The 24,073-nt window shown below is 58.8% G+C and overlaps 1 protein-coding gene and 1 long non-coding RNA gene across 4 annotated transcripts in view; both read left to right on the forward strand.

The window, feature by feature from the left end:
• Positions 1–24,073, forward strand: part of MOB2 (MOB kinase activator 2) — a 52,192-nt gene that overhangs the window by 24,084 nt on the left and 4,035 nt on the right. The window contains exons 1-4 of one of the 3 annotated variants that reach the window (XM_040255400.1): positions 11,318–11,410; positions 13,242–13,354; positions 14,198–14,361; positions 14,992–15,085. In XM_040255400.1, the coding sequence (XP_040111334.1) occupies positions 13,278–13,354; positions 14,198–14,361; positions 14,992–15,085 (335 nt within the window). In that variant the 5' untranslated portion in view covers positions 11,318–11,410; positions 13,242–13,277. Of the gene's footprint in view, positions 1–9,531; positions 9,662–11,317; positions 11,411–13,241; positions 13,355–14,197; positions 14,362–14,991; positions 15,086–24,073 lie in introns of those variants that run through there. The other 2 variants (XM_040255398.1, XM_040255399.1) reach the window with 2 other exon arrangements.
• Positions 20,615–22,207, forward strand: LOC120874189. The gene is made up of 2 exons (XR_005723608.1): positions 20,615–21,474; positions 21,613–22,207. It is a non-coding gene; the product is annotated as an uncharacterized LOC120874189 (long non-coding RNA).

Below are 24,073 nucleotides of genomic sequence, written 5' to 3' on the forward strand. Positions count from 1 at the left end.
ACACAGAGCCCTGCAAACGCCCCCGGGGACAGGCCTGCCCTGGGCCCGACGGCCACGCGGGACAGCAGCCCGGCAGGGAGGCAGGTGCCACTGGGTCCACCCGCGTGCCCTGTGTCCACGACAGGAAGCTGCTCCACCAGCCTGGCGTGCCTCGGGCGCCCCTGGGTCGCGGGGACATCTCCCTGGATGTGACAGGGCTGTCCCAGACACTCGACGGGGTGTCCCTGGAGGCATGGGGGCCAGCCTGGGGCGCTCACCGTGAGAGGGGTGTCACTCTCCGTCCCCGCCGAGCTCCCAGTCTATCTTCTCTCGGGATCCCTTCCTCTTGGGAAGCTTCCCTACAGCCCTGCATGAGCAGTGGGCCTCGTCCATCTCTCTCTGACATTTTTCTCAGGGAAGTCCGTTTCTTGATTGGATACTGGTATTTTAGATTCAGAGGAGTCCCAATGTCTGTGCTTGAGCGCCTGTCGGGGTCGGGCCCCAGGCTGGGGAGGCGGCTCGCCCAGCCTCCTTCCTGTGCGCTGCTGCTGAGTCGCGTCAGGCGTGTCCGACTCTGTGCGACCCCATAGACAGCAGCCCACCAGGCTCCCCCGTCCCTGGGATCCTCCAGGCAAGAAACTGGAGTGGGTTGCCATTTCGTTCTCCAGGGCCTGGGCTAAATGTTGCCTCCGACGTTTTTATACCAGCAGGGAGGGCGGGGTGACTTGGCAGGACCCACCTCAGCCTTTTCTTAGGCAGCCTGGGCTCTGTGCCTGCTGGGCTTGGGAGGGCTCATGGGGGAAGGCGACGGTCCCTGTGTCCGGGCCAGCGCTTTGGGGGGTCAGGAGTGGCGGCTGCGTGACCTGGGTGCCCCGTAGTCAGCGGCGGCCCAGGGGCCACTCGCTGGGCTTCACCAGCCTCTCTCGCCAGGGGGCAGTTGGCTTGGCTGGAACCTCACACGAAGCTGACGGCCTGCTCCCAGCCCCTAGCCTGTGGGGTGCAGCCAGCTCTTCCCGCCTGGCTGCCCCCTGCTCAAGCGCCCGGGCATTTTCGAGCTCCCCCTGGCAGCCAGGCCCAGGGGGGCACTCCGCTCCAACCCGCACGTCTTCTCTGCCCTCCTTGGCGGGCGGTCCGGGGGTGGGGGGCCAACACGGGACGGACGCGGAGGGAACCCAGTGCTCAGCCTCGGGCGGGCGAGGCTAGCCGGGCTCCTGTTTGCCTGGGCTGCGTGAGGCGGGGGCCTGCCCTTCTCCCTGTTGGTGTGAGGAGCATGGGTAGCTTCCCAGGGGCCCTGGTGGCCTGGGGCTTCCTCTTCCTCTAGAGAAGGAGCGCAGGGCTGGGAGGGAGGCGGGGTGGCCCTTGCACTTCCCAGGGACCCACCTGCTGCCTGAGCAGCCGCAGGGCTGTTTGTGAGGCCTGCCTCTCCCTGCCCAGGGCAGCCGCGCTCTTGCCAGGAGTAGAAATTCATGTCCCTTGGTCCTGGGCCTGCCCTCCTGGAGGTGTGAGCGCCCCGGAGCCAGCGGCAGTGGGGTCAGAGGTGGACCTTGTCTCGGCTCTGCCTCCGCCTGCTGCACTAGAGATGGGGCGTCGGGCCAGGTGAGTGGGCCTGGAGAGGGGAGCGCTGGAATGGGGCAGGGGCTGGCCCAGGCCTGGGGCTGGCACGAGGGTGTCGCCCTGGGCAGTGGAGGCCCGGGAGCTAGTGCCCGGGGCTTCCGGCCATTGAGGTTCCAGCTGGCTTTGGGCGGAGCAGGTCCAGAGCAGGCCGGGCGGTGAGGAGACGCCACGGGAGGTTCTGCTCCTGCCTCCTCCCCTCTGGGGGCCTCTGGTCTCAGGAGGCTGTTTCTGTGCTGGCTGCGAGGCAGTCACTGCAGAGGACCCCCTACCCACCCGCCTTCCACCTCCGCCTCTCCCTGGTGTGTGCACTCTCCTTGGCTCCAAGCTGGTTTCTTTGAGTGGATCTCTAGCTTTCCCCTCTGAGATCCAGCGTGGTGACCACCGCCCCACCCCACCCCCACTACCACCACTGGTAGCATCGGCTGCGGCATTTAGCGAGGTGTCCCAGCCCTTCTGATTGAAACCACTCGCAGGGCTCTGAACAGGGACTCCGCCCGCCCACCCACCCAGCCTCAAGCTCACCAGGCTGCTGGCGCCTCTGGATGTGGCCCCAGTGGTGTGGCTGCGGGAGGGGTGCCCGGGGGCCTGTGGGGAGGGAGTGCAGGTGCTCTCCGGGCTCTGAGGACGAACAGGGCGGGCCTGGGAGGAGGAGCCTCTGTGTGGCCACTCCAGGCCCCCAAACCTTTGCCTACTCCCTTTTGTCTTTGAAAACCTAGATGAAGCTCTTTGTTATTGTGAAATAGATCAGTCAGAGAAAAGGGATTGGAGAAAGGGGCGACAGAGCTTGAGACCACATCTAGCCTAGAAAGCAGACCCTCCAGCACAGTGGCCCCTTTCTCTTTCCTGAAATAAGTGAACAGCTCTGCTGCCATAGAACGCACGAAGAGAAAGCACGGCAGTTCCAGGCGCACAGGGGTGTGGGTTTCAGGTTGGCGCCCTGTGCCCCTCCCGAGTCGTGGAACCGGAAAGGAGCTGGCGCCCGGCCCTCTGGTGCCCCCGGGCCTTTGGCACCTCTTGCCCTTGGGCGCCGTGTGCCTGGAGTCCTTGGTGGGGGCCCTGTGGGCTGTGGGTTCTTTGGGTCCCGCGGGACTCCCTGCAGGGGCGCCAGTGAGAGTCCCTGCTTTGCTGTGGGCATGTGGCGTGTTTGCCTCTGGTCAGCTTGCAGAGGTGTAATTTAAATTCCACTGAGCCTGAAGCGTAAGCTTTGTTGAATTTTGACAGATATGTGTAGTCTCTGACCTCCCACCAGGCTGGTCTAGAACCCTGGACGGCCCTCGCCACACCCTCGGGGCTTAGCACCCACTGAGCTGCCGCGGGCCTCAGGTTCCGACCTGAACCCGTCTAGAGGGGACCGTCGAGTGTCCGGTGTGTGGGGTCTGCCCTTGAAGTCTGCTGCGGGGAGGCTCGCCCGCCACTGTGGAGAGCTGTCCTCTGTCCTCTCGTGAGGCGCAGCCTCGCACAGAGGGGGCGCGGCCGGCTTCGCCCTTTCCGCATGTTCAGACCAGGATCGCACCACCGTGAGCACCCCCACTGTCTCCGTGTGCCCGGTGCCTTCGTCCTTCTGCCGAGGGGAGCAGGTAGCTGGGTCCCCAGGGAGGCGTGTGTGGCCTGTGGAGGCTCAGGTCTGTGTCTGCACGTGCTGTCTGGCCCTGTCAGCCTCCGTGCTCTGATTCTGACTGTCCTGGTGGGTGTGGGTGCAGCTGCTCTGGGGGAGTGTCTATCACCGCGCCTGCCCGATCTCGTTGCATTTTGAGAGCGGAGTCCTGGGTCAGTGTGCGATGCTCACCTCTTCATTCTCTCACGGGGCCTCTTGAGGTGGAAAAGTCCTTGCTGTGGATCCTGTCCAGCTCCTCATCACTGGCCAGGGACCGGGCCCTGGCGGCTTGCCCTGTTATGTGCAGGGACTGAGTGTCGGTTCCTGCTGCTTCTGGACAGGATGCCCAGTTTGGTGCGTGCCCCTTTCTGCACGCCTGGGGCCAGCCTCCTGAAGGGGTCAAGGGCAGGCAGGCAGGGTGTCCGGGTGGACATGGCCACCTGACCCTCTCTGCGTCCTTTCCTGGAGTTCACTGGCTCGATGGACATGAGTTTGAGCAAGCTCCGGGAGGTGATGGGCAGGGAAGCCTGCCGTGCTGCAGGCCATGGGGTCACAAAGAGTCGGACACGACTGAGCTGAGCTTACCGGAGCTCAGGAAGGTGGCGGGCGAGGAGAGACACATCCTGATACCAGCCACAGGCCTGTGGAGGAGGGCCTGTGGTCCCGGAGGGCGGCAGCTCCATCACTGTGCCCGTCCACAGCGCCCTCGGGGGCCAGCGGGGTGGCGGGGCTGCACTGGGGAAGCCTGGGCCAGGCGTGGGGAGGGAGGGCACGGCTGCCCAGCAGCTGCATCACACCCCCGCGCACACACAGCGCCTCCCCGCGCAGACACAGCGCCTCCCCGCGCACACACAGCGCCTCCCCGCGCACACACACGCGCTCCACCTATGCAGCCCTGGAGGAGCCTGGAGGCCGGACCGTGCAGCTGGTTGTCTTGAAAGTAAACATGCGGGTGGCTTCCGGCCTGGAGAACTTGTTTGCCCACTCAGCGGGAGGCATGTTTAGGTATCTAAGTAGACGCACGTGACATCCCCCCTGCACAGCGTGGCTAGGGGTTTGTTTCCTGGTGTGCGATGGTCTGAGAGGAGCTCGGCGGTTGGGAGGACTGTCCGGACCCCGAGTGCAGGGCCCCCACTGCACAGGGTTCTGGCGCAGAGGTGCCTCCGGTCCAGCTCTGCCGTCCCCCTGCCTCCTGGCCCCGGCGGAGGCCTGAGCTCTCCAGACTCACCTTCTAGCCCAGCAGGCTGCTCTCTGTTCTCCTGAAAGTCCGCCCGTGGGACTGGGGACCTTGAACCCATGGTGGGGTCTCGCCTGCAGTCTTACCGAGGAAGCGGGCAGGGGGATTCGTCGGGGGCCCTGAGGCCCTCCTTCATCAGCCTGGGTCCATCCGCCCCCAGGGCACTCGGGCCAAGTGCGCACCTTCTGTGTGCTCACGGGTGCCCTTCTGGCAGTGGGGCCTGGGCCTAGCCCCTAGTTGTTGATGGTGAAGGACTCGGGGGCCTGTGGGAGCAAGGTCCAGGGCGTTGTTTGTGTCCTGAAAGGCCCTCTCCTTGGGGGCAGCTGCCCTCAGGGATGGGCTCTGAGCTCTGGGCTCCTGGCGGGGGCCTGGGTATGGGGGTGCAGACGCCCGAGCGTCCTGAATGCAGGGCACCTGACTAGGGCGGCTTGTGCTCCAGGGCACGAGCGCCCAGGCAGAGGCCCACCCGCAGCACCAGCCGGCAGGGGGCGGGGTTTCGTCCCCGGGCGTTCTGGGCTTCACTCAGCTGGCTGGTGCCTTGGAGGCCTGTTCGCCCGTTGCCGGCGGCTATACGGGTTGTTTCCAGTTTGTGACCTGGCGGATTGCTTGCTGGGGTCTGAGAATGCTGGCCGCCTTCCCCTGGGGCCTGCCTGCCCTTGCTCGCTCGCTCGCTCGCTCGCTCCCTGGCTGCAGCCTCTTGAGTGCGGTGCCACTCATGTCCAGCCTGGCGGCCGCGTGGCCCCTCACACTGGCCCCTCTGCTCTGCCTGCAGAGTCCCTTCAGCCCTTGTCCCTGTGTCCTGTGTGGCTTTGCTGTTGAGACATAGGAGGAGCGGGGTCTTCCCAGGAGGCGGACGTGGCCCTCCCCTCGCGCTCCTGCTGTGGTACCTTCTGTCGTCGCCACTGTGTCTCAGCGTTCGGCCTCCATCCAGGGAACTTTTTGTCTCAGATATTTCAGTTTCTGCAAGTTCAACTGGGATCTTCAAATAACACGTTTTTAAAAATCTCCTTGGAATGTGTCCAGTGTTTCTCTCGTCTCTGGAGCAGGCGGGACGCAGCCACGGTGACCCTAACGCCACTGTCTTCTCACTCTCTCCCTGAGCCCTCTTGGGGTCTTTTTTCATCAGTTGATTCGATTCCTAGTGTGACTATGCCAAAGCCTTTGGCTGTGTGGATCACAATAAACTGTGGAAAATTCTGAAAGAGATAAGAATACCAGACCACCTGACCTGCCTCTTGAGAAACCTGTATGCAGGTCAGGAAGCAACAGTTAGAACTGGACATGGAACAACAGACTGGTTCCAAATAGGAAAAAGAGTTCGTCAAGACTGTATATTGTTACCCTGCTTATTTAACTTCTATGCGGAGTACATCATGAGAAACGCTGGGCTGGAGGAAGCACAAACTGGAATCAAGATTGCTCAGTAACCTCAGATATGCAGATGACACCACCCTTATGGCAGAAAGTGAAGAGCTAGAGGCGAAAGTGAAAGAGGAGAGTGAGAAAGTTGGCTTAAAGCTCAACATTCAGAAAACGAAGATCATGGCATCCGGTCCCTTCACTTCATGGGAAATAGGTGGGGAAACAGTGGAAACACTTCAGACTTTTTGGCGGGGGGGGCTCCAAAATCACCGCAGATGGCGATTGCAGCCATGAAATTATTAAAAGACGCTTACTCCTTGGAAGGAAAGTTATGACCAACGTAGATAGCATATTGAAAAGCAGAGACATTACTTTGCCAACAAAGGTCCATCTAGTCAAAGCTATGGTTTTTCCAGTAGTCATGTATGGATGTGAGAGTTGGACTGTGAAGAAAGCTGAGCGCCGAAGAATTGATGCTTTTGAACTGTGGTGTTGGAGAAGACTCTTGAGAGTCCCTTGGACTGCAAGGAGATCTAATCAGTCCATCCTAAAGGAGATCAGTCCTGGGTGTTCTTTGGAAGGAATGATGCTGAAGCTGAAACTCCAGTACTTTGGCCACCTCATGCGAAGAGTTGACTCATTTGGAAAAGACTCTGACGCTGGGAGGGATTCGGGGGCGGGAGGAGAAGGGGACGACCGAGGATGAGATGGCTGGATGGCATCACGGACTCGATGGACATGAGTTTGGGTGAACTCCAGGAGTTGGTGATGGACAGGGAGGCCTGGCGTGCTGCGATTCATGGGGTCACAGAGTCGGACACGACTGAGTGCCTGAACTGAACTGAGCTGAACTGTGGCTCAGACGGTAAAGCATCTGCCTACAATGCCGGAGACCCGGGTTGAATCCCTGGGTCAGGGAAGATCTCTGAAGAAGGAAATGGCAACCCGCTCTGGCATGCTTGCCTGGAAAATCCCATGGATGGAGGAGCTGGTGGGCTACAGTCCACGGGGTCGCAAAGAGTCGGACGCGACTGAGCGACGTCGCTCTCACTGATGGGCTGTCCTCCTTTCCTGAGGTTGGTGAGCTCCGATTGGACACGAACCTCGGGAGCTGTGCCTCGGGTGGTGTTCGCTTCTGCTGTTCATTCACTGAGTCGTGTCTGACTCTGTGACCCTGTGACCCCGTGGACCGTAGCACGCCAGACTCTTCTGTCCTCCGCCGTCTCCCAGAGTTTGCTGAAGCTCGTGTCTGACGAGTCAGTGATGCCACCCAGCCGTCTGGCCCTCGGCTGCCCGCTTCCCCTGCTGCCCCCGACCCTTCCCAGCGTCAGGGTCTTTGGCCTGTCTGCTGCGGGATGCCTCTGTGTGTCTGTGAGCTGCCTGGACTCAGGTTGGAAACCACTGATGCTCTCAGCCTTGGGTTCTGTGTTGCTGGGGTTATGGCGCTATTTCATATCTGGCCGGCTTTTCTCACCACTGACCTCTGGAGTTCTCCACCTGTCCTGCTCCGGCTGGGGGGAAGGAACTCGTTTTAGGCCCATGCGAGCCTTGAGGTCGGCCGTGCCCATCCTCCTGGGTGGGGTGTCCTCCTGTAGCCGCTCCTGGAGCGAGTGTCCTGGCGGGCTCAGCCAGGGACCCGAGGGCCCGCAGCACGGCGCTCGGCCTCCCGTCCCCCCGGTGCGCTGCCCGTGACCTCTGCCCGTCTGGCCTCCCAGACTCGCTGCTGGGGCCCCTCACAGGGGTCCCCTCCCCGCCGAGCAGGTCCAAGCAGGCAGGGGCCAGGCACCACCGCAGGCCCTCACTGGTCACCTCCCCGCCAAGGAGCCCAGAGGAGGAGACACCTCAAGGAGGAGACAAGACAGGACCCCAGCAGAAAGGCAGGGCTCGGCGCAGTGGCCCTCTGTCCATCCACGCGGCCCTGCCCTGGGAAGCCCCGTTCCCTCTGCTGCTTTGCCCCGTGTGTCCGCAGCCCCAGCTTCTGTTCTTGTGTCCGCCGTGGCCGAGACCCTGGGCCCTCCAGTGGGCCATCGTGGCTCTCCCCAGGCCTTCTTTGCCATCCAGGGCACCATCCCCCGTGTCCTCCAGCGTCTGAAACCAGTTGCTTCTTATGTTGTATCCAGTGTGAGGTTGTTGATGGTGGAGGGCAAGTCCAGCATTGATTACTCCCAGTGGAGAAAGGTCTTCATTCCCTTTTCATTAAAAGCAAGAAGCCCCCCCGCCTTGCATCTCCCCTGCCTAGACTTCATTTGGGAGCTCCCGTTTCTCGCTCTTACTGGCCTTTTTGTCTGTCGTGTCAGTTCTTTGTTTAATTCGCTTTATGTCTGAGGTTTCCAAATTCACATTCATTGAGGCGTGGGCTTCATCTGTTTATGTGTGTTTTTCTGGATTGTTGTAATTATCACTCTTTCTTATTCTTTTCCGTTTTCGTTGGACGTAGCCTTGAAGTTTTGCCTACTTGCTTTTACGTGACCCACGTGCTCCTGCACCTTCAACCAGGGTTCTGGGCTCTGCTGCCCTCACAGCTGGGGCGCCATGAGTGGGAGGGTTCCAGACAGGCACGGGGTGGGCATGGCCCCCAGGGGCGGGCCAGAGGCGGAGGCATCAGGGTCCGTGCACGCCCAGCTCCACGTGGCGCCGTGTCCGCCGGGCGGGGACACAGCTGTCGAGGTGGGCGTGCACACCCATGCCCTTGCTCTGCCAGCCCAGAGCGCCCAGGAAGGGGACTCCCCGGCGGCAGGGTGGCTGGGTCACGTCTCGGCCTTCTATCTGCTCCGATAGGGGGGCCCAGGGCCCCTTGAGGAAGTGGCAGTTCTCATCCTGTGGCGGGGAGTTGGAGGCACCCTCTGCTCAGTTGCACCAGCTGCCTGGCAGGCCGCGTCCTCCCCACCCAGGGAGGGTCACGCTCCCTGGGTGAGTACAGTGCCTGGGTCCTGTCCTGGTCCTCAGGTGTGGCCGGGCAGCCAGCCTGCTCCACCGTGTGTGGGGTTGTCCTCCTGGGGGCTTTGCCACAGCGCAGAGCTAGCTTGAGCCTGGGTGAATGGTTGGCTCTGTGGGGTGTGGCCGTGGGGCAGAGAGTCCAGCTGAGGCCGAGGTGTGGGGGCCTGGCCGCTCCGGGGCCACGCTCCTGCTGGATGGGGCTGCTGCTGAGTGCAGGCCAGCCCCGCGCTGACAGCGAGCTGGGCCTGTGGCCAGTCAGAGGCTGGAGCCCACCCGGGGTCGTCCTGTAGGATGGCTGCTTTTCTCGTCCTGGACGGTCCTGCACGGGGCCCGCGTGACGAAGACCTCGGTCTTGTGCCCCCTCGGGAGGCCTCTGGCCGTGTCCACAGGGTCTGCCGCCCTCTGCCCCGTGCCCACGTGGCAGCTTGTCTTCCCAAGAGCATTCGGATGGAGACGCTGCCTGCCTGCCTCCGCGCTCTGCGGGTGCACAGCCCGCCTCTCCCCGCAGCCCTGCCTGCCCAGAGCATCCCCGGCAACAGGTCCTCTCTGGGGCCACGCCGACCCCGCAGCAGTGGCCTCACCCCACATAGCGCCTGAGCGGCGCCACTTTGAAAGGCGACTGAGGCGTCCCCTCAAGTAACCGGGCTTGGCCAGCCCTGCCTGTAAAAGGAGCAGCTGCTGTCCCTGCCCGGCCGGGGCCCGGCCGCCCTCCCCGCCCCACTTGCCTCATTGGCCGGCGTGGCTGGCTCCTGGTCAGGGCTGCAAGGAAGGCAGGGAGCATTGGGGCCAGGGCGCCTGCTTTCCCGGCTCGCTTCTGCACTGCCCACCATGCTCGGGGACCACAGTGGTCTCCCCACAGACCGAGCTCTGCTCAGCCCGCCCCCCAAGGCCGGGCTCAGCTGCAAGACAGTGCTTCAGGCAGTTGGCAAAGTGCTCAGGTGAGCGTGGCAGGGCAGCGGGCGTCGGAGAGTCCCTTGTCCCGCCCCAGGGCTGTCTGGGGAGGAGTGCCCCACCCCCTGGTCAGGTCTCCGTGTTATGTAGACCCCGCCTGGGCTGAGGAGCAGATGGGCCTGGGGCGGGAGCAGCTGGGCGTGCTCAGAACTTTGGAGTGAGGTTCTCCCTAGACTTCAGCCCTTCCTGCTGTCTGTGGGAGGCAGGGAGCCCCCAAAGCGGGTGTCCAGCCCAGAGGGTCTGGGTGAGAACAGGGGGCTCCTGAGACTGGCGTCTGCCTGCAGTGAGCCGTGCCTGCAGCAGACCGGTGTCATGCCCTGCTGAGCCCCCTGGACCACACCTTCACCACCCCCGGTCCCCGGGCAGGGTGACCAGAGTCTGTGACGAGCGACCTTGTCCAGAGCCTGCCCTGGTTGTGTCTGCCGTGGGGCTTCTTTCCTCACCTCCCTCAGCTGCTCCACAGAGCCTCCAGTGTCCCACGTGAGAGGCTGGAGCCTCTCCAGAGCCTCTTCTGCATCAGGGTGGAAGCGTCTCAGTCGGGCATTCAGGAGGGCAGGGGGTGGGCTGGGGAGCGGCCCTCCCAGGCGGGGCGTCCATCCTGTGCTGCGTGCTCTGGGGCCCAGCTCAGCCCCGCGGTGAGGGGGCCCCGGACACGCTGCTGGCGGGGAGGAGCACTGCCCTCCTCCCCCAGGAGCTGCAGTTCAGACGAGACCCGCGCCATGTGTTTGCTTGTGATTTGGGGGCATCACAGCTCTCGAGGAAAACTGCCTTTTGCTCTCCTAATTCTTTGACTGTAACCAGGCTGCACAGGCATCTGGGGGAGGCCCAGCTGTGCTGCTGCGGGCCCTGGGGGAGGGGCCACCGGCGGGCTCCGTGCCCCGTGTCCCCGGGGTTGTGTGGTTGCCACCCTCCTCCCCACAGGGCCGCGCCCGGCCGCCCCCCACCATGGAGGACTCTGTGGGGTCGTAAGCAGAAACCCAGAGTGAGCTGCCGTGTAGAGGTGTGGGGTGTGGGCACGCTGGCAGGGCCCCCTCCGGGACGTTGGCTCTGATTAGGAGCGGTGACACCCCCAACAGTGTGGGGGGCTGCCGTGTGCGCCCAGTGTGGCGGGGGGGCCCAGACCCAGAGTGGGTGCCAAGGAGGACAAGGGCAGGGCCAGCCCTCTGAGCCGTCTGGGAGAGAGAGGCCGAGGCCTGCCCCAGGGACCAGGAGGAGTTCACACAAAGGTGGCGATTCAGCCAGGAGTCAGAAGAGCAGCTTACCTCCCTGGAGAGAAGTCCCAAGCATGCAGGCTCAGCGCATGGCGGCCCCTGAAGGCTGCGGTGCCGGGTGGGGCCACGCCATGAGCACCCGTTGCGCAAGGACTGGTCTTGGGGGTCTCCGCCACCCTCGGCCTGCCCGGTGCCTTCCCTCTCAGCTGGTCTCTTGTTTGGTGGGGACGCACAGCTTGTGAAAGCCTGCTCTGTTTGGGGTGCTGACCGCCTGGCCTCTAACCTAGAAGAGAAACGACTTCATGTGTCTCCCCACAGCGTCTGGCCGCTGCAGCCCGTGGGGATTTGACGGGGGTTCCGTGGGGGTCTTCCCAGTCTTCTGCCCCCACATCCCTGCTCTAGGAAGGGGCTGGTCGCCAGGGCCCGTGAGGACCCGTGAGAAGATGGCCGGGGGCAGTCTGGTCTCCAGGTGTCAAGAGCGCAGGTGCCCCAGGCCCGCTCGTCAGAACGTGGGGTCTTGGGAAGGTGAGCTCTCTCCCTGGGCGCCTCCTTCCTCTCACCGCCTCGGGCTTCCCTGTGGGGCCCACCCAGCACCTGGGTTTTACTTGGAGTCCACGTCCTCACGTCTGTAGGAGGCTCGTAACCCAGCTCCCCTCCAGCCGTGAGGCCGCGCAGGCCGCCCGCCTCCGTCAGCCCCCTTCGGCCCCCGGCCCAGGCCACCCGGAGCCCTGCCCGGGAAGGTGCTGGCTGCTCTGGTATCTGTTGGTATCAGGGGAAGGCGGCGGGCCGGCCGGGCTCTGAGGGGAGAGGGGCGCCGTCCCCGTGTCCGCACCCCCAGTCCAGGGCCACCCTGCCGGCTCTGTGCCTGGAGGCCCCGGCGCCTGGAGGGGTGGCTTGTGGAAACACCTGGACTGCCCGCCCCTCCCGGACGTCAGGACCTCGCCACAGGTGTCCTCGTGGTGGCGCCTGGGGTGGCCTTGCCTGGGGCCGAGCTGGCCATGGTGCCTTTGGAAGGAGTTGATGAACGGAGCTGGCGGCAGCGGCGCTCGGCACCTGGGGGGCGTCAGCTGGAGGGCATCCAGTGCCCGAGCCGACAAGAACCCGGCTCCAGGGTCACTGCGTGTCGCCGGAAGCCTGTGCCCGAGGGCTCTCCCCGCCGGCTCCAGGCCCACTTCCTCTGCCTCTTGCCCCAGCTGCCCACGTGAAGACCCCCAGGGGGAGGCAGCTGCACGGAGCGCAGGGCGCGGGGGGGGCCATCAGGGGCTTCCGGCCTGGGCCCCCCTCACCCCAGCCCTCTGCGAGCGATGGCGGCACCTTCCACCCCCCGCCCGCCGCCTCGGGGTGTCTGGCCCCAGCCAGGTGCGCCACCTGGAGCAGAGGCGAGGGGGTCAGGTCAGCGGGGCCGGGCGCACAGCGGACAGTCGCCCGTGGGCAGACGCTCGGGGATGGGCAGAGCAGAGGGCCACTCGGGGTGGGAGGTGCACTCTGCGGGCTGGCCCTGTGAGACCGGGGCTGTGGGTGCAGCACCGTCCAGGCGAGTGCAGGCTTCCCGCTGGGCGGCGGCGGCTCCGGGCTCAGACCCAGGCTCCAGAACGCGCTCCGCCCACCAGTGTCCACAGCCCCTCTGGGGCTTGGTCCCTTCTGTGCCCCCGGGGGAGCTGCAGGGCCTCCAGAGGTCCGTGTCCACACTTGTCCCCTGTGACCCGCACCCCCTAGGACTCCTGAGGTGCCCCCGTGTGTGTGCCGTGTCTGCGCCTGGGCCCAGCGCAGGACCTTGTGGCCCCCACCCAGTGCTGGCCCTGCCGCGCCGCACCCAGAGGCCAAGCACACGCTGCCTTTTAAGGCAAAGATCTGCTGTGCGACGCCGAGGGGAAAACATTTCCCTGGCATTCAGAGAGCATTTTTCCTTCCTGTTTCTCTTAAATAAACCACTAGCAACTTTTCAAAACAGAAGAACAAAAAGGGAAGGTCAGGAGCTGCAGACCTTCCATCCTGTGTGACCCCCTGAACCCTGTACCTCAGTGGGGCTGGAGGGGGACCACACAGAGTGTCTAGTTGGCGCCCTGTGCAGGGCCCACAGTGGGTCTCCCCCAGGCGCCCGGGTCCTCCGTGTTCCCACTGCCCTGAGACCGGCCCCACCTCCCCGCCGCCCTGAGATCCGCCCCACTCCCCAGCCAGGCTGCGTCCCCCAGGCCTGTGGCTGCCCCTCGGGTGGGGGCCTCACTGAGCCTTTATGCCCTCGGATGACCCCCACCCCATCCCAGATGGCCCTTCCTCGAGAGTCCGCAGCTGAGGGCAGCCTTTTCTGGTCGGTGGACTCAGGAGAGGCTGATGGACCGGCCGTGTATTTGCTCAGAGTCGGCATGTTGCGCTGGAGATCCCAGGCGCTCGAATGAAGGAAGAGGATGAGTCCCTGTTCTTAGGAACCTCCCTCAGCCTCCGCGAGAGCCTGACCGACCTTGAAACGTGGTGGGTGGGAGCAGTGTGGCCCCATGTCGGCCCGGGGGCCCTGCTCTGCACACGGCATACGCTGGCTCCCTCTGCCCCAGCCTGCGGAAGACACCGGGACTCGGGTCTAACCCGGCCCGGGCTGGTGTCGCAGCCGCGGCTCTGGCCGCTCCGTCGGGCGGTTTCCTCCCCGGGGGATGTGCCGTCCCCTCTGTCTTGGGCCTCAGGGGCGGGGGGGAGGCCGGCTGTGGGGCCACCGAGGTGGGGCTGGGGCTCCCTCAGTCCCGGGAGCGCTGGGTCTTGGTGCTCAGTGTCCAGAGAACACCTCAGAGCCGTGTGTCTTGTTACACTGCAGCAGACTCTTAATGGATAAGAAGGAAAAACGTTGGTGAGAAGTGGCCGTTCCGTCAAATCTCTGTGACATCCTCTCGCGCCGACGTCTGTCTGTGCCTGGAACCATGCGGGGCCGCTTAGCGGGCGGCAGGGAGCGGGGGCCTGTGGGGACAGCAGGCCTCGGGGTGGCCCGGGGCGCCGGCGCGCGGCAGGGCCTCAGCAGGGCGGGCTGCTGGCCCCCCTGTGCGGGAGGACGCCAGGCAGGGCCCTGTGGGGCTGCGGGGCCGTGGTATCACGGGTGGGGGGAGCCGGCTCATATAGCCACTCTCCCGTCCTTGGGTGGGCTGCAAGCCCCCTGTTGCCTCTGGTTCCAGGCTTGGGCCCTGATAGGGCAGGGAGGGCAGAGGTGCAGGGCGGCTTCCACCCACACCTGGGCCACAGGAGCTGCAGCCCCCGAGGTGCCCCCCGGAGCTGGGCCTGCGGCCTCCACACCTGCCTCCACCGTGACCCCTGCCTCTCTTCTCTTCGCAGGAAGTCCAAAGCCAAGCCCAACGGGAAGAAGCCCGCCACCGCCGAGGAGAAGAAGGTGTACCTGGAGCCAGAGTATGCCAAGTCCAGGATCACGGACTTCGGGTTCAAGGAGCTGGTGGTGCTGCCCCGGGAGATCGACCTCAATGAGTGGCTGGCCAGCAACAGTGCGTGGGGACGGGACGGGGCGGGGCGGGGCGGGGACCCCCGGAGCTGGTGCCCAGCATCCGCACACACAAGCTGACTGAAGCCGAGGCCCGGGATGGCCAACCCCACAGGGCCTTGGGGTCCCTGCAGAGAGGGCGACTCGGTGTGGGACACCAGGGCCGGGGGAGGCTGCGGGACGCGACCGTGGCAGCAGGGCAGGGTGGGGAGGGCTGCGGCCTGGGGGGCGGCTCGCCCGCACCTGCCAGCCAGGCTCGGCACTCGGCTCACAGAACACCCTCCGCAGGGCCAAGTGCCGGCTCTCCTCAGAGGAGAGTGCTGCTGGTGCTGCCGGCCATGTTAGTGGTGTCCCCGCAGCTGGGGATGGTAAGAGCCGGGGTGGGAGGTCTTCTGCCCAGGCCTTCGTGGAGGGCACTGGGTCACGATGGCCGGGGCACTCTGCCCAGCTCAGCACCGTGGCCCGTGCCGCCTGCCCCCGAAGGCGGTGCTGTGCTGAGGCTGCAGCCTCTGGCCTGGTCAGCTCCAGCCGCCGCGTCCAGGGCCTGAGGAGAGGCTCCGGCCCCCATGGGCCCACAGGACCCTGGGGGCGAGGCGGCCCGGGGCGGCCCTCAGGCCCTGCTCTCCCTTCGCAGCCACGACGTTCTTCCACCACGTGAACCTGCAGTACAGCACCGTCTCGGAGTTCTGCACGGGGGAGGCGTGCCAGACCATGGCCGTGTGCAACACGTGAGTGCTCGCCCGCCGGGCCCGCCCCGGGCGCCCCGCCCGCCCCGCTCCCACAGCGTCCTTGTCGAAGGCTCACCAGGGCCGCTCCCCTGTCCCCAGAGGCCCCCGGCCTGGTGGGGAAACAGGCAGAGCCCAGCAGAGGGGGGCCCCGGGCAGCGTGGGTCCCCCTGGGCACGGGCACCAGGAGCCAGCCGGGCCCTGACGGGCTGTGTCCTGGGGCAGAGGCATTTCCACAGGATGTGCCCGCCGTGCACCCTGAGACCGCCGGGTGTGTGCAGCCAGAGACGCTTCCCGGCGCTGGTCCCGCCGGCTGAGGGCTGACCCGGAGCTCACACTCTGCGTGGAGAAGGCGCTGCCGGCCCATGGGGCTGGGGTGCTTTGGTGCCCCCCCGCGTGGTGCCCTTCCTTGGGCCTGGCGGGGCTGCTGTCTTCTGGAAACGGGCACCCAGAGGACTCCAGGACACCCCGCCTCTGCGGCAGCTCTTGAAACTGCGTGGGTAGGAGAGCCACCATGTGGACCTGGGCTCACCCCCAGCCCCGGGGGCAGAAGCCAGGAAGCAGCCGTGGGCAGGGGGCCACGTGGGCCAGCTCTCTGACAGCCCCTGTCACGTCACGGCCTGCGTGCCTGGCTGACACGAGCGTGTGCTAGCAGCCGGCCTCCACTAGCGGGCGTGCTGCGCTGCCGCGGCAGCCCGGCTCAGACCCGGACAAGGGGCCCTGCTGTTGCTGAGACCCCTGAAAGCCCAGCCCCACAGAGGGCGTGAGTGCAGAAGACGGCTGCTCTCCACTCCTTACTCACCTGGCAAGAGCTGCTGACGGCATGCTTGGGTGTCACCGTGTCCCCAGAGAGCCACAGCCCAGCCTGGCCCGCAGAGGGTGTGGCCGTGCTGGGCGCATGGGCGAAGTGAGCCTGGGCTCCTCAGTGTGAGGCGGTAGCCTCTACTGCAGACGTGGCTGAGCAGCCGGAAGCGGGCAAGGGCAGTGCTGCATCGCCCTGCCTACGGCACGCTCACAGGAGGTACCTGGCCAGGAGATGTCAGAGGGGGCCTGCGGGTTGGCAGATGCGGAAGCCAGGGCCCTTCTGATGCACTGCCAGGCACCCTTTAGGCACCAGAGTGCTTGAGAAGAGGCTCCTTGAAGGGGCACAGGATTTGGTGTCGGGCAGACCTGTGTCTAGATGTTGGCTCTGCCACGTCAAACTTGGAGATCTGGAGATCTTCAGACTTCTGCCGGTTAGTCTTCCTACCTGTACCCTGCTTTATAGGCTTTTGTAGGTTTTTATCAGTGGTTACTGTCCCTTCATTCAGTAATGCACTACTCTCTGTGACCCCATGGACTGAAGCATACCAGGCTCCCCTGTCCTTCACCATCTCCTGGAGTTTGCTCAGACTCAGGTCCATTGAGTCGGTGATGCCATCCAGCCATCTCATCCTCTGTCGTCCCCTTCTCCTCCAGCCTTCAATCTCTCCCAGCATCAGCATCTTTTCCAGTGAGTCAGTTCTTCACATCAGGTGGCCAAAGTATTGGAGCTTCAGCTTCAGCATCAGTCCTTCCAATGAATATTCAGGACTGATTTCCTTTAGGATGGAATGGTTGGATCTCCTTGCAGTCCAAGGGACTCTCAAGAGTCTTTTCTAACACCACAGTTCAAAAGCATCAATTCTTCGGTGCTCAGCTTGCTTTATGGTTCAACTCTCACATCCATACGTGACTACTGGAAAAACCACAGCTTTGACTAGAGGGACCATTGTTGGCAAACTAATGTCTCTGCTTTTCAATATGCTGTCTAGGTTGGTTATAGCTTTTCCTTCAGGGAGCAAGCATCTTTTCATTTCATGGCTGCAGTCACCATCTGCAGTGATTTTGGAGCCCAAGAAAATAGCTTCTGAATGTTGAGTTTTAAGCCAGCTTTTTCACTCTCCTTTTTCAGCTTCATCAAGAGGCTCTTTAGTTCCTCTTCACTTTCTGCCATAAGGGTGGTGTCATCTGCATATCTGAGGTTATTGATATTTCTTCCTGCAATCGTGATTCCAGCTTGTGCTTCATCCAGCCCAGCATTTCTCATAATGTACTCTGCACATAAGTTAAATAAGCAGGATGACAATATACAGCCTTGACGTACTCCTTTCCCACCCAGTTTTGAACCGCTCCATTTTTCCATGTCCAGTTCTAACTGTTGCTTCTTGGCCTGCATACAGATTTCTCAAGAGGCAGGTCAGGTGGTCTGGTATTCCCATCTCTTTCAGAATTTTCCAAAGTTTGCTGTGATGCACACAGTCAAAGGCTTTGGAGTAGTCAATAAAGCAGAAATAGATGTTTCTCTGAAATTCTCTTGCTTTTTCCATGATTCAGTGGATGTTGGCAGTCTGATCTCTAGTTCCTCTGCCTTTTCTAAATCCAGTTTGAACATCTGGAAGTTCTTGGTTCATGTACTGTTGAATCCTGGCTTGGAGAATTTTGAGCATTACTTTGCTAGCCTGAGCTGAGTGCAATTCTGCGGTAGTTTGAGCATTCTTTGGCACTGCCTTTCTTTGGGATTGGAATGAACACTGACCTTTTCCAGTCCTGTGGCCACTGCTGAGTTTTCCAAATTTGCTGGCATATTGAGTGCAGCACTTTAATAGCATCATTTTAAGGACTTGAAATAGTTCAGCTGGAATTCCACTACCTCCACTAGCTCTGTTTGTAGTGATGCTTCCTAAGGGCCACTTGACTTCGCATTCCAGGATGTCTGGCTCTAGGTGAGTGATCACACCATCGTGGTTATCTGGGTCATTAAGATCTCTTTTATATGGTTCTTCTGTGTATTTTTACCACCTCTTCTTAATATCTTCTGCTTCTGTTAGGTCCAGACCATTTCTGTCCTTTATTGGGCCCATCTTTGCATGAAATGTTCCTTGGTGTCTCTAATTTTCTTGAAGAGATCTCTAGTATTTCCCATTCTAGTGTTTTCCTCTATTTCTTTGCATTGATCAGTGAAGAAGGCTTTCTTATCTCTCCTTGCTATTTTTTAGAACTCTGGATATATCTTTCCTTTTCTTCTTTACCTTTCACTTCTCTTCTTTTCTCAGCTATTTGTAAGGCCTCCTCAGATAACTGTTTTGCCTTTTTGCGTTTCTTTTTCTTGGGAATCATAGAAGCAGCAAGAGAGTTCCAGAGAAACATCTGCTTCTGCCTTATTGACTACGCCAAAGCCTTTGACTGTGTGGATCACAACAAACTGAAAAATTCTAAAAGAGATGGGAATACCAGACCACCTGACCTGCCTCCTGAGAAACCTATATGCTGGTCAAGAAGCAGCAGTTAGAACTGAACATGGAACAATGGACTGTTTCATAATTGGGAAAAGAGTGTGTCAAGGCTGTATATTGTCACCCTGCTTATTTAACTTATATGCAGAGTACATCATGCAAAATGCCAGGCTGGATGAAGCACAAGCTGGAATCACGATTGCAGGGAGAAATATCAATAACCTCAGATATGCAGATGACACCACCCTCATGGCAGAAAGGGAAGAGGATCTGAAGAGCCTCTTGATGAAAGTGAAAGAGGAGAGTGAAAAAGCTGGCTTAAAATTCAGCATTCAAAAAACTAAGATCATGACATCCAGTCCCATCACTCCATGGAAAATAGATGGGGAAACAGTGGAAACAGTGACAGACTATTTTCTTGGGCTCCAAAATCACTGCAGATGGTGACTGCAGCCGTGAAATGAAAAGACGCTTGCTCCTTGAAAGAAAAGCTATGACCAACCTAGACAGCATATTAAAAAGCAGAGATTACTTTGCCAACAAAGGTCCATCTAGTCAAGGCTGTGGTTTTTCCAGTAGTCACGTATGGATGTGAGAGTTGAACCATAAAGCAAGCTGAGCACCAAAGAATTGATGCTTTTAAACTGTGGTGTTGGAGAAGACTCTTGAGAGTCCCTTGGACTGCAAGGAGATCCAACCATTCCATCCTAAAGGAAATCAGTCCTGAATATTCATTGGAAGGACTGATGCTGAAGCTAAAGCTCCAATACTTTGGCCACCCAGTGCAAAGAACTGACTCATTAGAAAAAACCCTGATGCTCAGAAAGACTGAAGGCAGGAGGAAGAGGGGATGACAGAGGATGAGATGGTTGGATGGCATCACCCACTTGGTGGACATGAGTTTGAGCAAGTGCTGGGAGTTGGTGAAGGACAGGGAGGCCTGGCGTGCTGCAGTCCACAGGGTTGCAAAGAGTCAGACACGACTGAGGGACTGAACTGCACTTCTTGGGGATGGTCTTGATCACTGCCTCCTGTCACAAACCTCCATCCATAGTTCTTCAGGCACTCTATCTATCAGATATAATCCCTTGAGTCTATTTGTCACTTCACTGTATAATTGTAAGGGATTTGATTTAGGTCATACCTGAATGACCCAGTGGTGTTCACTACTTTCTTCAGTTTAAGTCTGAATTTTGCAATAAGGAGTTCATGATCTGAGGCACAGTCAGCTCCCAGTCCGGTTTCTGCCGACTGTATAGAGCTTCTCCATCTTTGGCTGCAAATCAGTCTGATTTTGGTGTTGACCATTTGGTGATGTCCATGTGTAGACTCGTCTCTTGTGTTGTTGGAAGAGGGTGTTTGCTATGACCAGTGCATTCTCTTGGCAAAACTCTGTTAGCCTTTGCCCTGCTTCATTTTGTACTTCAAGGCCAGATTTGCCTGTTACTCCAGGTATCTCTTGACTTCCTATTTTTGCATTCCAGTCCCCCTATAATGAGAAGGACATCTTTTTTTGGTGTTAGTTCTAGGAGGTCTTGTAGGTCTCCAGAGAACTGTTCAGCTCCAGCTTCTCCCCCATTGCTGGTCGGGGCTCAGACTTAGGTGACTGTGACACTGAACGGTTTGCCTTGGAAGCAAGCAGAGATCATTCTGTAGTTTTTGAGGTTGCACTCGAGTACTTCAGGTTGGACCCTTTTGTTGACTATGAGGGCTACTCCATTTCTTCTAAGGGATTCCTGCCCACAGTAGTAGGTATAATAATGGTCATCTGAATTAAATTCTCCCTTTCTGGTCCATGTTAGTTCGCTGATTCGTAAAACATCGACATTCATTCTTGCCGTCTCCTGTTTGACCACTTCCAATTTGCCTTGATTCATGGACCTAACATTCCAGGTTCCTGTGCAATGTTGTTCTTTACAGCATCGGACTTTACCTCCATCATCAGTCACATCCACAGCTGGGTGTTGTTTTCATCTTTGTTCCGTCTCTTCGTTCTTTCTGGAGCTCTCTCTCCGCTTTTCTCCAGTCGCATATGGGCCCCTACCAGCTGGGGGAGTTCTTCGTTCTTTCTGGAGCTCTCTCTCCGCTTTTCTCCAGTGGCGTATGGGGCCCCTACCGGCTGGGGGAGTTGTTCGTTCTTTCTGGAGCTCTCTCTCCGCTTTTCTCCAGTAGCATATGGGTCCCTACCAGCTGGGGGAGCCCGTCTTTCTTTCTGCAGTTATCTCTCCGCTTTTCTCAAGTGGTGTATGGGGCCCCTACCGGCTGGGGGAGTTCTTCGTTCTTTCTGGAGCTCTCTCTCCGCTTTTCTCCAGTAGCATACGGGCCCCTACCGGCTAGGGGAGCTCGTCTTTCGGCACTGCATCTGTCTGTCTTTTCATACTGTTCATGGGGCTCTCAGGGCAAGAACACTGAAGTGGTTTGCCAGTCCCTTCTCTAGTGGGCCACGTTTTGTCGGAAATCTGTAGCATAACCCGTCTGTCTTGGGTGGCCCTACGTGGTATGGCTCATAGTTTCATTGAGTTAGACAAGGCTACCACGCTGTCTAGGTTTGTCATAGTTTCTCTTCCAAGGAGCAAACGCCTTTCTAGGAATCGTTCAAGACCGAGGAATGGAGACTCACGTGAGTTAGTTTAAAAGGAAACAGGAGGTTTGTCAGAGGCCCACAGAGCCGTGTGCTGTCTGTCACAGGGCCATCAGGTCCACCCAGGGCCCAGAGTGGGGCTGCAGCCCAGGCCGGACACCCTTCTCCACCCTGCTGATGCCTGAAGGACTGGAACCAAAGGGGAGTTTGGAGTCCCAAGAGAAGAGAAGGAGGCTTGTGCCCGGAACACGTTTGAAGACCTAACAGCTGAAAACTTCCAAATTTGGCCAAGACACAAACCTACAGATTCAGGAAGCCTAATGAGTTTAAACAGGATAAACCCAATGAATCCACCACAGGCACGAAATCAAACTGCTGAAGAGAACACGCTGTCACAGCCAGCAGCGCTAGCAGCAGCGCCCCTGCAGGGATGTGGTGGGTGGCTGTGGCCATCCTTACCCATCTGGGGGCCAGGAGGAGGCCCCACAACACGGCTAAGGTGTGACTGGAAACAGCAGTCTCCCGGGAGTTCCACATAATGTCCTTCAAGCATGAAGGTAAGATGGGGACAGCTGTCAGTGAAGGGAGACTCAGAGAGCTCACTTGCCGTGCAGTGAACGGAGCAGCGCTAGGCGGGCCACAGGCAGACGCGGTGACCGCCTCTTCACTTCAGCCCTTTGAGACGTGGCTGGTAGGTGAGCGAAAGCCATAACTGTCTGACGGGCCTCCAGTGTGTGTCTGCAGCGCTGAGACAGTGGTGGCCTGGGGGTGGGCAGAGAGCCCTGTGTGCGGTCAGCTTTCTGACTCCAGATGTGGAAGAGGTCCTGGGCGCCAGGTACAGGGTGGAAAGGTCAGGATGTGCTTTGTAATCGTTTGAGCAACCTCTAAAAAAGTCGCATAAGGGACATAAATCATACTGGATAAATTAAAAGGAGATAGTGCGGAAGAAGGCGGGAAATACAAGGAGTGAAAACAGGGAAGAAGTAGTGGACGGTTGTGGACTTTGATTCAGACAGACCCGCCATCGCGGTTACTGTCGTGTGTGATCATGCTGGTGACAAGACAGGCTGTAAGTCTGGGGGTTTAAAATGAACCAGCTGTACAGGGAATATGAGAGTCACTTTAAATGCAATGACACTGGCAGGTCGAAAATGAAAACATGGAAAAAGAAATGCCAACAAAACATAAGTCAGAAGAAAACTAAAGTGGCTGCGCTCATACCAGACAAAGCAGACTTCAAGTCAAGAAGTACTGACCTTGAGCGCATCTGTGCCAGACAGAGCTTTTACACGAAGCAGACGGACAGAGCCGAAGCAGACGGACAGAACCAAAGCAGACGGACAGAACCGAAGGCACTGATACTGTGGTCGCAGGTCTCAACATTCCTCTCTCGGTGACTCACAGACTAGTGGGTAGAAAGCCAGCAAGACTGGAACGAAATAGCACCATCAGCCAACTGGGCTGAACTGACATCCACTCCACCCTCAGGAGCAAAGTCCACATTCCTCCTCACCACAGGAGGTCACGTCCTGGCTCACCAAACAGACCTTAGCAGACTAATCAGAGATGCAGGGTAAGTTATCCGACCACAATTAGTTATGTTTGAAATCGGTAACAGAAAAACCTCCAACCGTTTAGAAATCAGCGTACTTGTTTTCTCTTGCCATGCTGTGTGGCATGGGGACTCTTGGTTCCCTGATCAAGGCAGGTCGGATGTGTCCCCTACATGGGGCACACAGAGTCTTAACCACCGGAATGCCAGGGACATCCCAAGAAATTAACACACTTTCAAATAATCCATGGGTCAGAGAGGAAGTCTCCAGGGAAATGAGAAAATGTTATAAACTGAAATGAGAATGCAGCATATTTGAACTGCATTTGAGATGCAGCTAAAGCAAGGTTTAGAGGAATGTTTAGACGATTAAACGCTTATTTTAGAAGAAGAAAGACCTCAATTCAACCTAAGCTTCCATATTAAGAAACTGGAAAAAAAGCGTGTGCGTGTGTGCATGTGTGTGTTGTCTTGCCCAGCTCTTTGCAGCTATAGCCTGCCAGGCTCTGTCCATGGGATTTTCCCAGCAAGAATGCTGGAGTGGGTTGCCATGCCCTCCTCCAGGGGATATTCCTGATCCAGAGATCGAACCTGTATCTCCTATGTCTTTCTGCATTGCAGATTCTTTACCACTGAGCCACTGGGGAATCCCAGAAAAAAAAAGCAAAAAACACAACCCTAAATGGAGCAGAAGAAAAGATATGATAAAATAGGGACAGAGCTCACTGACGTGGATTTCCAAAAACAAACGAAACCAGAAGCTGGTTCCTTGAAAAGAGAAGTAAAATTGAGATACCTCTAGTAAAACTAACAAAGGTAAAAAGAGAAAAGATACAGATTATCAATATAAGGAATAAAAGAGGAAATAACTGTAAACCCAGCAGAAATTAAGAGGGTAATAAGGAAGCAACAGAAAAATCTCTGCTTACGTAAATTTAACAATTTAAATTAAATGAACTAGTTCCTTGGAAAGCACAAAATACCACAATTGACCCAAGATAGGTAATGCAGTAAGGCAAGAAAAAGGAATAAAAGTCATTTAAATTGGAGAAGAAAGTAAAACTGCATTTGCGTACAGCGTGATTGTCTGTAGACAAGCCCAAGAGCTCTAGGAAAAAGGTGAGTCAATAAATCTAGCCAGCTCAGCACACACAAAAAATCAACCATAGTTTGTATACTAGCAGTGTACAACTGGAGCACAAAATTGATAAAGTTAATCATTTACAGTAGCTCCAAAGACAGTGAAATACTTAGATGTAGACTTAAGGAGACAGGTGCATGCAGGAAGCTGGAAAACGCTGATGAATGAAGCCAAAGACCAGCGCGGATGGGGAGACAGGGAGACAGCACACCAGAAGTGTAGATATACTCAAAGCAACCTCAGTCAAACTCCCAGAAGAGCTTTCATCCATAAATAAGCTGATTATAGAATGTACACGGAGCAGCGGAACCCCTAGAATAGCTACAGTGATTTTGAAAAAAACAGTCAAATCAGTAGAGTCCAACAGTGCTGTGCTACGAGTTCCTGTAAAACTGTGGGACTCAACACTGTGGTGTTGGTGGAGAAGAGACACAGAGGTCTGTGCAACAGAGCAGGATCCAGA

The sequence above is a fragment of the Oryx dammah genome, unplaced genomic scaffold (genome assembly GCF_014754425.2).
Source record: "Oryx dammah isolate SB20612 unplaced genomic scaffold, SCBI_Odam_1.1 HiC_scaffold_15, whole genome shotgun sequence".
NCBI classification, from domain to species: Eukaryota; Metazoa; Chordata; class Mammalia; order Artiodactyla; family Bovidae; genus Oryx; species Oryx dammah.